A 12,903-nucleotide genomic window follows, 5' to 3' on the forward strand; every position below is an offset into this window, starting at 1 on the left:
ACTAGTAATATTGCCTTTATATAATTTTTAAAATCATTTTTATCAAATTCCCTCTTAAAATGAAATGCCTTAGATTTACTTCTGTGCTATTTCCACTTCCATCGTTTGTGTGTGTGTGTGTGTAAAGGCATGTGGCCCAGTGGTTAGGGTGCTGCACTCATGATCTAGCAATCGTGGGTTCAATTCCTGGACTGAGTGACACATTGTGTTCATGAACAAAACATTTTCATGTTGCTGCAGTCCACTCAGCCTTCCAATCAGGGTGAATGTTGGCCTGCTCGCCTTGCAGGGTGGCATCATTCAAAAGCTAAAACAATGCAAATCACATTGTGTAAAAGCATCTGATAGTCTGGTTGAACCTGTGATATATATATGAGCATATGTGCATGTAACAGAAAGATAAACGGACAGTTTGTAATGGATATTATAGTAAAAAATGTTTTATGTACTTACCAATGATAGCTACTAATACAAGAAGGACAACAGCAATAATGATGTATATATAATAATCTGTTTCTGAATTATTCACCTGAATAAAAAAGAAACAAAATATTAATCATATCCATTTCTGTTATCATAATGTTCATCATTACTGTATAATGATAACAAATATACATGTATAATACAGAACCACATTAAAATACAAATACAAAACTGATTAAAGCACAAACAGGAACAAAGAAAAAGAGAAAGAAAGAAAAATACATCAATTCAATGCTAAGTGCTTCAATTGGTCGCACACCACAAGGTTCAATGGAACCTACTGAAGCAAGCCAATATGCATGCAGCAATACTGTAGGCAATGGAGAAGCTAAGGCATTGGAACAAACTTCACAGGCATCACCTGACACCCGGTAAGGTGAGAAACAATGCTGCATCAAAATTCTGTAAGCACAATATATTGTAGTATAGATGCATTCATCTTAAATAATCATGGGAAGCTAAATGTTAAAACAGTTACCATTATTGAACTCACATACTTAATATGTTTTGTTTAATTGCTTTTTGACTGCAGTATTTCATCTTGGGAAAATCCCTTTAACACGTTAATTGCCACATATACCGGTGGTGTTTTATTACAAACATCCACAACTGCACCAGCAGTGGTACATTTTCCTAATTTGAGAAAATATTTTATTTTGAATTTTTAACATGATTTCGAGGATATTTAAATAACATCAGTGTTAAATATTAAAGTTTAAAATAGGAGAGTATTGTAGTTCGCTTGAAGCACTGTGTATTGTTTGTAAAGAATAAAAAGTTTTGAATGGTACAACAATGCACTATAATACAAAAAAATGGACTATATACCTGTTGTAATTTAGTTATCATCGGACTATGGATAACTGAATTACAACAGGAATATAGAGTTTATTTTTTGTATTATAGTGGATTGTTGTACCATTCAAAACTTTTTATTCTATTAAAGTTTAATTACAAAACATTGTAAAAATGCAAAACAGTTAAATTTCCTTGTAATTAAACAGTATGCAGTTTGACTGAAAAGAATGTGGCATCACTGGCAAGTTGCAGTAATAGACTGGCAGTTAACCTGTTAAGATATCAAGAGTTAAAAAACACAGTGTATCTCAAAACCAGGCAAAATAAATTGTTCCATAGGTGAATGAGAATGATGGATATAGGTACATCACTGTTATTTCAGCTCATTGACACGGGTATACCTGAGTCACTCTTGAAATGAGTACACTGGTCTAAGGTATGCAAATAGTATAAAATCTATTTACTGATATGCGACAGTGCTACACGAGTAAAACAAAATTAAATTTTGAGTTAGAATTAGCTCTAATAACGAAAATATTACTGAAAGTCACATACTTAAATGTGTTTTATTTAAATGCTTTTCAGCTGCAGGAATTCATCCTGGGAAAGCCCCTTTTAAGACATTGAGTGTTATTGCAAAACCAGGTAAACTAAATCACTCTGTAGGTGACCAAGAATGGTAGATATCGATATATTGTTGTTATTTTAGCTTTATCGGTACCATATACCCATAAAGCATTTTTAATCCCACCAAAGTCAACCTTACTTTTCACCTTTTTGGAATTGACAAAATAGCACCAATCCTGAGAGGTGAATTGGTTGAACTTTTACAGTGTTGGACACAATGCCTTGTGGTATTTTGATCACGGTCTTAGCTTTCTGACAGCTGTGGTTACAATAATGCCAAGCTGTATTGATTCAAGCTGGTGACTATTGCCACAAATAAACATGGGTGCTGTGGAGTAGAAAAACTTCTACCTAGGGACAACTATCAGTTTTTCTTCAAAAGAAATTACCTAAGTTTGCATAAACATGTGAAGATGCATGCTCAACTTAGATCAATGGAGTCCACCATCCCACACCTTGTTCTCAATTTCATTCACAGATTTCCAAAATCCCAAAATCCCAAAAGTCTTTGAAGAAGAATTCCACCCAAAATATCATAAATACCTTCACTTCACACTACACAAAGTTATTATATGAATTCTAGTCCAGTGAAGGCTTTTGGCAGGTAAGTTGAAGACGAAAAAAAAAAACGATAATATAAAAACATATTTATTCATTCATTTATCTTTTACTTGTTTCAGTCATCGAACTGTGGTCATTATTTGAAGAGATTTAGTTGAACAAATCATCCCCAGGACCTTCCTTTTTTTAAGTTTGATATTTATTCAACCAGACCTATTTGCTAAACTGCTAAGTTACTGAGATATAAACAAATCAACATAAGTTGTCAAGCAGTGGTGTGGGACAACATAAATACAAAGACACATATATATATACATTATTTAGGTGTGCTTCCCAACCACAGGGTTCCAGGTTCAGTCCCCTTTGTGGCACCTTGGGCAAGTGTCTCCTAATATAGCCTTGGGCCAACTAAAGCCTTGTGAGTGGATTTTGGAGATAGAAACTGAAAGAAGGCCATCATGTGTGTATGTATATCATCATCATCATCGTTTAACGTCCGCTTTCTATGCTAGCATGGGTTGGACTATTTGACTGAGGACTGGTGAAACCAGATGGCTACACCAGGCTCCAATCTAATTTGGCAGAGTTTCTACAGCTGGATGCCCTTCCTAACGCCAACCACTCTGAGAGTGTAGTGGGTGCTTTTACATGCCACCGGAACGAAGGCAAGTCAGGAGGTACTGGCAACGGCCACGCTCAAAATGGTGTATTTTACGTGCCACCCGCACATTATATATATATATTTATATATATATATATATTTATATATATATATATATATATATTTATATATATATATATATTTATATATATATATATATATATATATATATATATATATATATATATATATATATATATATATATATGTATATATATTATATGTATATATATGTGTGTGTGTGTGTGTGTGTGTGTGTATATCTGTGTCTGTGTTTGTCCCCTCATTACCTCTTGACAACTGGTGTTGGTGTATTTACATCCCTGTAACTAGCAGTTTGGCAAACAAGACTAATAGAATAAGTACTAGGCTTAAAAAAATAAGTCCTGGGGTTGGTTTGTTCGAGAAAAACACTTCAAGGTGGTGCTCCAGCATGGCCGCAGTCAAATGACTGAAACAAGTAAAAGAATAAAAGAATATATATATGTGTGTGTGTGCGTTGTGTACACATACATACACACACACACATACACAGATTCTTCCAGTTTCTGTCAATCAAATCCACTCAGATGGCTTTGGTTGCCCCAAAAAGACACATGCCCAAGGTGCCACACAGCTGGATTGAATCCAAAACCACATGGTTGAGAAGTAAGCTTCTCAACCACACAACCATGCTTGTGCCTTTCTTATTTATTTATCTATTTAATTACTTATGTTTTTATCAGTCTCCAGAATTAGATGATATGAAACAGGGTTAAGTATAGCTGGAGGCCATTCTTAACATTAACCACTTTCTCATTAATAGTTATTGACTTTTGGAGTGAGGTATATTAAAAGTCAGTCACCTTTTATAGTTAGAACATAAGGTGGCTGATAAATAAAAAGCTTGAAAGACAAAATATATAGGTTAAAACGTCTGCTTTGTAACCAACCATATGGCTCCAGATTAGATCTTCAAAGCATGGCACCTTCAGCAGGTATCTTCTACAATTGATCTGTGAGTGAATTCGATACATGGAAAGTGTGCAGGAGTCCATCGTGTGTGTTTGTGTGTGTGTGTGTATATGTAACATTTATCTTTTACTAGTTTTGGTCGTTAGACTGCGGCCATGCTGGGACACAACCTTGGGAGATTTTAGTTGAACAAATCGACCATTGTACTGGTTTTTTGTTTTCCAAGCCTGGTACTTATTTTATTGGTCTCTTTTGTCAAACCGCTAAGTTACCAGGCATAAATACACCAACACTGATTGTCCAGCAGTGGTGGGGGACAAACACGGACACCAAGACACACACATACTACATATTAAAAAAAAAAGAAGGGACATATCAAACAATATGGTCTGAGATGGTCATGACTGGAATGTCATTTTGATCACTGGAATATTTTAGATCAGAACAGACATGGACAACAACAACAACAAAATAAGAATAAATTAAAACTCACCACAGCAGAACATGAACTCCCACTGTAACCCGGAAAACAAGCGCATGTGAAATTAGGTTTGGTTTTATCTTGACTGGGCTGATAAGAACAGTTTCCTTTATTCTGGCAAGGATTTTTTGAACATGGATCTTCTAGATGACAATTATTCCCTAGATAATTATTTGGACAAACACAAACATAGCTTCCCACATTGTTTTTACATGAGCCACCATTTTGGCAAGGATTCATTTTGCATTCATCTATATCTTGATCACAGAGACGACCCTCGAAACCTGTAGTCAATAAAGAAAGTAGTTAGAAATATTAACACACACAGGTATATATATATATATATATATATATATATATATATATACTTTTATATACAATAATTTAATCGGGGTATTGGGGTATATATAACCATAGTGTCTAACATATTGAGTTCATTCACGGACACTGGCTATCAAAAACACACACACACTTGTACAACTGTTGATAGAATAGCATCTAAGTAAGCAACCCTATTTGACTATGGAAACAATAAACCAAAGATACTCACTCTGTAACATTGAAAGCATTTTTGATTGTAGATTACTATAATCATTTGCTCAGAACTTCCATAAAGCATAACAAAAAATAATATTGGTAGTCAAGGACTACCAAACTATCCAATCAGGATAAAGACTGACAAGTGGAAGAGCAGGTATAGAGTTTTGTAGGTAACTGTACGTTAAGGACAGATTCATCAGTGGGATTTGTGTCAGGTGGATAGCCTAACCCTTTTGCATTCAGCTGACTCTGTCAAATGTAATCTTTATTTATTCAGGTTGTTTTGAATTAATCATACATTATCTTGCAGTTTTGAAATTTTAATGATGTGATTGCTTATTATTACAATGACATTGTTAGGATGGTGTGTGGTGGTGGTGGTGGGGGGGGCAAATCTGGCCAGGTAGAAAATTTGGGGCCAGATATGGCCAGATTGATATAATATTTGAAGGCATAAAAGATGTATAGGTATATTAAATGCACCTCAATTTCAGCAATGCATATTCAGGAAAGAAGATTTTACTAGATTAAATCATGTAATCTAGGCCCAACTTTGTGTATAGGACCAAGGGCAATTTTTTCGAGACATTTTTTTAGGGAAAAAAAAAATGCATCTTATGTACCATAAAATATGGTATTTGTATCTTAATTGTATACCTAGTAGCACTGATACTTACATTTGTGCATATTTATATCCACAAACACTTCATTTATAAGTGTAAAGAACACTGATGTGTATGTAATAACCACCGTTATCATTGAACTCTCTTCATTATAAAGCATTTACAAGTTACAATTGAAGACTATTTAGCTTCGCCTTACTGGCACTCATGCCGGTGGCATGTGAACAAAACATTGGACTGACTCCTGTGCAGGTGGCACGTAAAACAACACCATTTGAGCGTGGCCGTTGCCAGTACTGCCAGACTGGCCCTCATGCCGGTGGCACATAAAAAGCACCCACTACACTCTTGGAGTGATTGACGTTAGGAAGGGCATCCAGCTGTAGAAACTCTGCCAGATCAGATTGGAGTCTGGTGTAGCCGTCTGGTTCGCCAGTCCCCAGTCAAATCGTCCAACCTATGCTAGCATGGAAAGTGGACGTTAAATGATGATGATGGACTTATGTTGCATGCTTTCAGAAGCAGAGTCCATAAATCTCTGTAGGAGTACAATGTAATAATGTACATTATTCAGTCACTACACATTGCTGAACAACCCCTTTGGTGACCAAATACAGATGACATACATCAGCCTACAATTCAGGACTTGCATTTAGAAAAGATTCTGCTCTTATTTAGTCATCTTTTTATTTCTTTGGCATTTGAGTGACAGAAAATAACAAACTCTATAGTCTCATTAGTGAGATGAATAACTTACAAGTTGCCTACAACTGCTCACAGAAAAAAAGAAATACTAGATAGATGGTCACAATTAGAATGCTTTCGATCATAAATTTACTCAATAAGGCCAAACACTAAATAGCTTTAGGTTCAGTTTTCATTTAGAATTAGTAAAATGTAACTAGAGAATACTCACCGTCTGCACACTGACACGTATAGTTTTGTGCAGTACAATCTTGAATACATGTACCATTTTGACACGGTTCAGAAATACAAGGACCTTTACACTGGCAAAATACTCCTTCAGTCAAAAACAAAACAAAAAATAACATGAGAAGTTATACAATTAAATAGTTTCATCATTCTCATCACTAAATTATATTCAAAGTATTCAGATATAAAAACTGTACTTTTGACATATTCAAATCCCTTCTTTCCATTTCTAACATGAAGCTCTTAAAAAACACTATTTCACCAAAAACCAGCTTCTGAATTCACTTCTGCTGCATTTCTAGCAAAGGACTACAATTCTGGATTTTAAAAACAGTTTAAACTTCTTCCAGAATAGTCATGACTATATTATGAATAAAGAGTTTTCTAGAAAGTCATTTCTGCTAATATCTTCTGTATCAAACAATTTGCTATACCAAACCATGTTACAGTGTTGGCACCTTGCTGATGTGTATGACAAACAAATCTTTTCTGAATAAGAAAACTGAGATAATTCTCTCTGATCCTTCTTTCATAATTGCATTTTATGGAAACAACAGGATTTCTTGTGTTTGAATATGAAGATATTTATGAAGTGAGACATCAAATGTTAACCATCTCAATGAAACATAAAAAAGATGGATTTATATCAATGGTTATCTGCCTAACATTATGAGGCCCAATTTACAGGTAAACAGATTGATCACACACACAACCAACAACGTAATTTTATAACTACATTTTTTGTATTTATAACTCTATAGGCATAAAAACATATCTTCAGGTGAATTTTAGTATCGGCTCTTAGACTGGTTGTAGTTTTTATACACCTTAGTTCAGTCTTTTATCTTCAAGGGACAGATTTGATTAATAGTTCAGAGAACTAGTAAAAACATATAAATGGTAAATGATATAAAGATCCTCTTTGGTCACAAATTATCATGAAAGTTTCTATCCAAGGCATAAGTCTGGACAAAGTTGTTTGTAGAAGACCAGCAGACATCCATGCATACCAGTCCCCTCTCTCAAATGCCACCAATATTGTCCAAAGGAAAGGTAAAGAGCAAAGGCCAATATAACTTGTTTCTACAGCCAAGTGAACTCGAGCAACGTGAAATAAAATGTCTTGCTCAAGAACACAACACACGTATCCTGGTCCAGGAATCAAACTCACAACCTCATGATTGTAAGCCTGACGCTTACACATGACTTCACAAGAAAAAGATATAATTGTACACAGAATGAAATGAAGTCAACCAAAAGCCATTCTAGTATATTTCTTTCTTTAATTAACAAATGAAGACAAGACCTTCAGTGGTGTCCTAACAATGCAATTGAATACAAAATATTATTTGCTTTGCACAAGCACACTAGTGAGTTTATATTTTGCTGACATCATAAAAATTCTATCTTTTTACAAGCAATAAAAGTTTGAAAGTGATCAGATATTTAACCAGCCAGGAAAAAGTCACTGTAAGACCGAAAGCTACCACTAGGGAAAAACCGTATTTTATGAGTTCAAGCTGATATTCAAAGGTCATGTATTATAATAATTGAGAGTTGAATGACAACAATCTAGTTGGCATTAAGAAGATTGTATCTCAGTGACAGGAAGGCATCCAACTGTAAAACACTATCTCAGAAAAATCATGGAAGAGTGGATGTAAAGTGTTAATAAGAAGATCTACTTCTAACAACACATCATCAAAGTTAAGGTAGCTACAGATCTGGTTGACTTGGTAGTAGTTTTATCTATAGTCATTTCTGAATAATCACTCAAGTGTCGCATTAATTAGTAGAAAGGCTGAACTAGCTGACATTATTTGGTATAAAAAAATTAAAATACTGTCCACCCTCTGAGTGACATATTTTATAGGTTTATCAGTTAGCACCAATTGTACAAAATTAGTTTCTTGAATTTATTTCCTGCATACACACACATGTTTGTTGGAGGTAAATTAGGTAATTAGGTTCACCTGATACCTCACACCCATACAGGATTGTAGATACCCATTTAAATACCAGTGAAACTATGATACAAATTTCCTTATATATTTAATGTCTAAACACACATAAACTTTATACACTTTCTTGTAATCATGCATTAATCAACTGTAACATTTGCACACATAAGCCACAACACATATACATATATTTATTGCATACTGTAACTGTAGCTCATAAAATCACAGTTGCCACTTATCAAAAAAACATGAAGACAGGAAAATTCAGCCTACACATAGCAAGTGTTTCACCAGAATAAACATTGAATGAAGTGATAATGGTGATATATTGTTTTTAATGTTAAACAGCAAAATCTTTAATTCTACAACTGTAGAGAGTAGAAGGACAGGATTGGTGAAGTAGAAAGGAGCTTTTGCGAGGTGTTTACTAAGATAATACAAGAAATAATCACAAATAGCAGGTGAATAGTTGTTGGAAGCCATATTCAGAAGATTATAGTGCAATGGAGGGGAAAAAAGTGCTGAAATACAGAGTTTGACTTGGAGCATTTTCTATGAGTCTGATAGTAAGTTGACAATATTTAAGGAGGTGCTACACTAGATGGGCAGCAAGATTGAAGTCTACCTTCAAAATACTTTGGGCAGAGACAGAACCAGGCATCATCTGTGACAATACATTCACTGCCATAGTGACAATGAATGTTATGACAACTTGGAATGTCACAGCTTTTACCCTCAAAGCCTAGCTCAGGAATGCAATCACAAAAGTAACTGCCAACGATATTGTCACATGTCGAGTTATGTTGACATGGATTCTTTTCTGCATCTCGACATTCATCTATGTCTTCTGAACAAAGATAACCTGGGGAAAAATAGAAATCAAACAAAACATTGCTGCAGCAACACTTTCAGCTCAATCAAAAAATGAAAACAGTTAACAGGCAGGTGCAGGAGTGGCTGTGTTTTGGGTTTACTCCAAACTATGTAGCACCTTGGGCAAGTGTCTTTTACTACATTTGAGTACGTATTTGGTTTGCTTTGGTTTGTAAGGCTGGATGCCTCTTCCATCACCAACCATCACACAGAGTGTACTGGGTAGAATTAGAGAAGTTGTCATGTGCTACACAGGACAAGGCTAAAGGGTCCTCTCAACCTCAGGCTTTCTCCATTCATTTGCCAACCACTTTACTGTGTATTGGGCAAATTTTGTTGAGGCAGAAACACCATATACATACATATATATACTTGCACATGAGGTGGGGCTGAAAAGTTCCTAGCTTTGGGTAAAAGAAAATACAGGAGGATCAGTTAATTGTGATTTTATTCCCTTTCTCAGATCCACACTTATTGCAGCAGTCCTTCAATTTTTCTGAGCCCTGTAAAAGAACTTGGAAGGTTGGGCTTCCAACCAGGCTTTTCACAATATCCTTAAGGCCAGGAACTTTTCAGCAACCTCTTGCCTGTGTGTGTGTGCATATATATTTATATATATATATATATATATACACACACACACACACATGACCAATGAAAAGCAGAGTTGGTGGAATCACATTTGTTCCATGGTTTCCATCTGTTTCAACAACATTTGCATGACGAACCATATAAGTTGGTAAATATGGAAGAGAGCAATCATTATGTAATATTGGTTTCAAATTTTGGCACAAGGCCAGCAAGTTCAGGGGAAGAGGATCAGTCAATAATACCGACCCCAGTTTTCAGCTGGTACTTATTTTATTGACATCGAAAGGATGGAAAGCAAAGTTGAACTTGGTGGAATTTGAACTCACAATGGAAAGACAGACAAAATGCCACTAAGCTTTTTGTCTGACATGCTAATGATTCTGTCAGCTTGCCACCTTGTGATTATGTAATATTGATTATATAATGAAAATAATGAAAAACCTATAGTCATCTTGTCAAAATGGCTGAAGAATAGATAGTTCAAAATGTAAACAGAAAAATGAAGAAGAATTAATTGTTTATGAACGAACTGGTAAGATAATAATGTTTAATATTATAATAACAAATATGAGAGAGAGAGAAAAAAAAAGCAATAGGCACACACATATGTATTATTAAGGTGACTGGGCTACCAATTGCACCATGAAACACATATTGTTAGCACTGTGCTAATGTATATGATAAAACAAATTCTTATCTTCTCTGAATAAGTAAATTTAGATAATTCTCCCCAGACCTTCCTTCCAATATCATGTAATACTGATTATATAATGGGAGACCTATAGTTGTCTAGTCAAAACCCAGGTGAGAAGGCCCAACAAGAGTTGGAGAATAGACAGTTCAAAATGTAAATTGAAAAATAAAGCGAAATTAATAATTTATGAATTAACTGGTAAAATAATTATATTTAATATTATTAGGACAAACATGGGAGAATAAAAGCAATAGGACACTGACAGGACTTGAACTTTATATGCATTGTTAAGGAGGCAACTGTGCTACCATAAAGCATCCATTGTTCTCTTTCTTCAAATTATATATTAAGGGTTTGAATTTAGCATAATTTGCTTCCAGGGTAACCATGCTACCAATTATGCCATAAATCACCAGCTATGTCATCTTTTCAAACTGGGTACTATCATTTGTTTCTTCTATGATATCCGATATGAGGCAATGAAGTGGAAGGTGCTCTGTAGTATAATTTATAATTTGTTACCCAGCAAGCAATAACTGAATGGTTTCCGAGTCCTGTCAGAAGTTCTAATATTGATGTCTTGTTCTGATGTTAGTCACCACATTAATTGAGGAGATCTGTAACCAAAGACATTCAGCTGTGAACATCTGCACTTCATATTTTCCACACGTAGGGTATCTAGAACTAAATTATCCAATGCATCCATTAGTTAAGACAATAGGATATGTTTTTTAAGACAATTTGGTTTTCTATTTCGAGTAGGTCAAACAAGCAACCACATTAAAGATCTTTCATTGCTTCTATGTAATTCAATATGCTTGTTACTATTTTTGCCTCAGACTGCTTTCATTTTTCCATTCACTTGAGAGAGAGTCTGTCTGTGTGTGTGTGGGGGGGGGGGGGGGGGGGGGTTAAAATATACATACATATACCCATATCTATATTCACTGCAGTTTGTCATGGAAAAAAATTGTTGATTGAAATAAAACAATCGTAAAACACCCAAGCAAGAATTTTTTGTCTCCAGCAAGAATTTTTTCTATCTAACATATTTGAACAGCATCTAATTTTGCTTACTTTCAGTCACTGTTCTGCATATCTACTCATGAATATATATATAGCAGCATCATGGTTGTCTGAAGTATCCAGACACAGAACTGTCATATTCAGAAAGTAGAGAAGAAGAATATTGAAAAGAAAACTTTTAGTTCTAAACATACCTCCGAAGCCAGTACCATCACAATCACATATAAAAGACCCCGGCGTATTCGTGCATACACCTTGATTTTGGCACCATTCTGTTCTGTTGCCGCACTCGTTTATGTCTTCAGTACAGTTCTGACCATTCCAACCTGACAAAGGAAAAAGGATAAAATATTTGGATTTCTACAAATTTACAAATAAAAAACTAATATCAAATAATATTCTGGTGTGTGTGTGCGTGTGTGTGTGTGTGTGTGAGCATGTGTGCACACATGCAGGCATATCTGTGTGAAGATGATCCTCATCATTTTGACATCCACTTTTACAGGTTTGCATGGGTAGGACACAATTTATTAAGGTGAATTTTTCTACAGCTGAATGCCCTTCCTATTGCCAATACTCACCTGTTTCCAAGTAAGGTAATATTTCTCAATGGCTAGACATGATTTTCATAGAAGACTTGAAATGAAATATCACTGCTTGTATGATGGTGACACTCATTTACAACTATCTTGCAACATCAAAGCAAGGAGACAGTAACATACACCAACATGTCTTCATACACACACATACATAACGCTTCTTTTAATTTCTATCTACCAAATCCACTCACAAGGGTTTGGTTGAACAAGGTGTCACACAGTGGGACTGAACCTGAAACCATGCAGTTGCTACCACACAACCTGCCTGTGTGAGCTTGGATATTATAAATCTACTAGCTGACCCTGTACCGTCAAAAATGACAGCTAATTGTAATATTTTATATATAAATAAGGACAAAAGCTAGAATATGGATGGTAAATCAAATTAATACACTTGTCAATGTTTGCTTGTGGTTGTATTTTGAGATGTAACATGGATCATCGTTTGATACTGAAAGAACACTGGTTTACATATTTAAACGTTCACATACTTCCCTT

The 12,903-nt window shown here is 35.0% G+C and overlaps 1 protein-coding gene across 8 annotated transcripts in view; it reads right to left on the reverse strand.

The window, feature by feature from the left end:
• The window catches only part of LOC106873032 (protein crumbs), a 207,477-nt gene that overhangs the window by 7,330 nt on the left and 187,244 nt on the right, over positions 1 to 12,903 (reverse strand). For 5 of the 8 annotated variants that reach the window (XM_089363381.1, XM_089363410.1, XM_089363403.1 and 2 more), the window contains 4 exons: positions 12,001 to 12,132; positions 6,645 to 6,749; positions 4,578 to 4,849; positions 454 to 529 (listed from right to left, as the gene is read on the reverse strand). In XM_089363381.1, coding sequence (XP_089219507.1) covers positions 454 to 529; positions 4,578 to 4,849; positions 6,645 to 6,749; positions 12,001 to 12,132 — 585 coding nt within the window. Of the gene's footprint in view, positions 1 to 453; positions 530 to 4,577; positions 4,850 to 6,644; positions 6,750 to 9,247; positions 9,485 to 12,000; positions 12,133 to 12,903 lie in introns of all 8 variants that reach the window. The other 3 variants (XM_052972968.2, XM_089363392.1, XM_089363369.1) reach the window with 1 other exon arrangement.

This window comes from Octopus bimaculoides, chromosome 1 (assembly GCF_046866305.1).
Source record: "Octopus bimaculoides isolate indiv1 chromosome 1, ASM4686630v1, whole genome shotgun sequence".
Classification (NCBI taxonomy): Eukaryota; Metazoa; Mollusca; class Cephalopoda; order Octopoda; family Octopodidae; genus Octopus; species Octopus bimaculoides.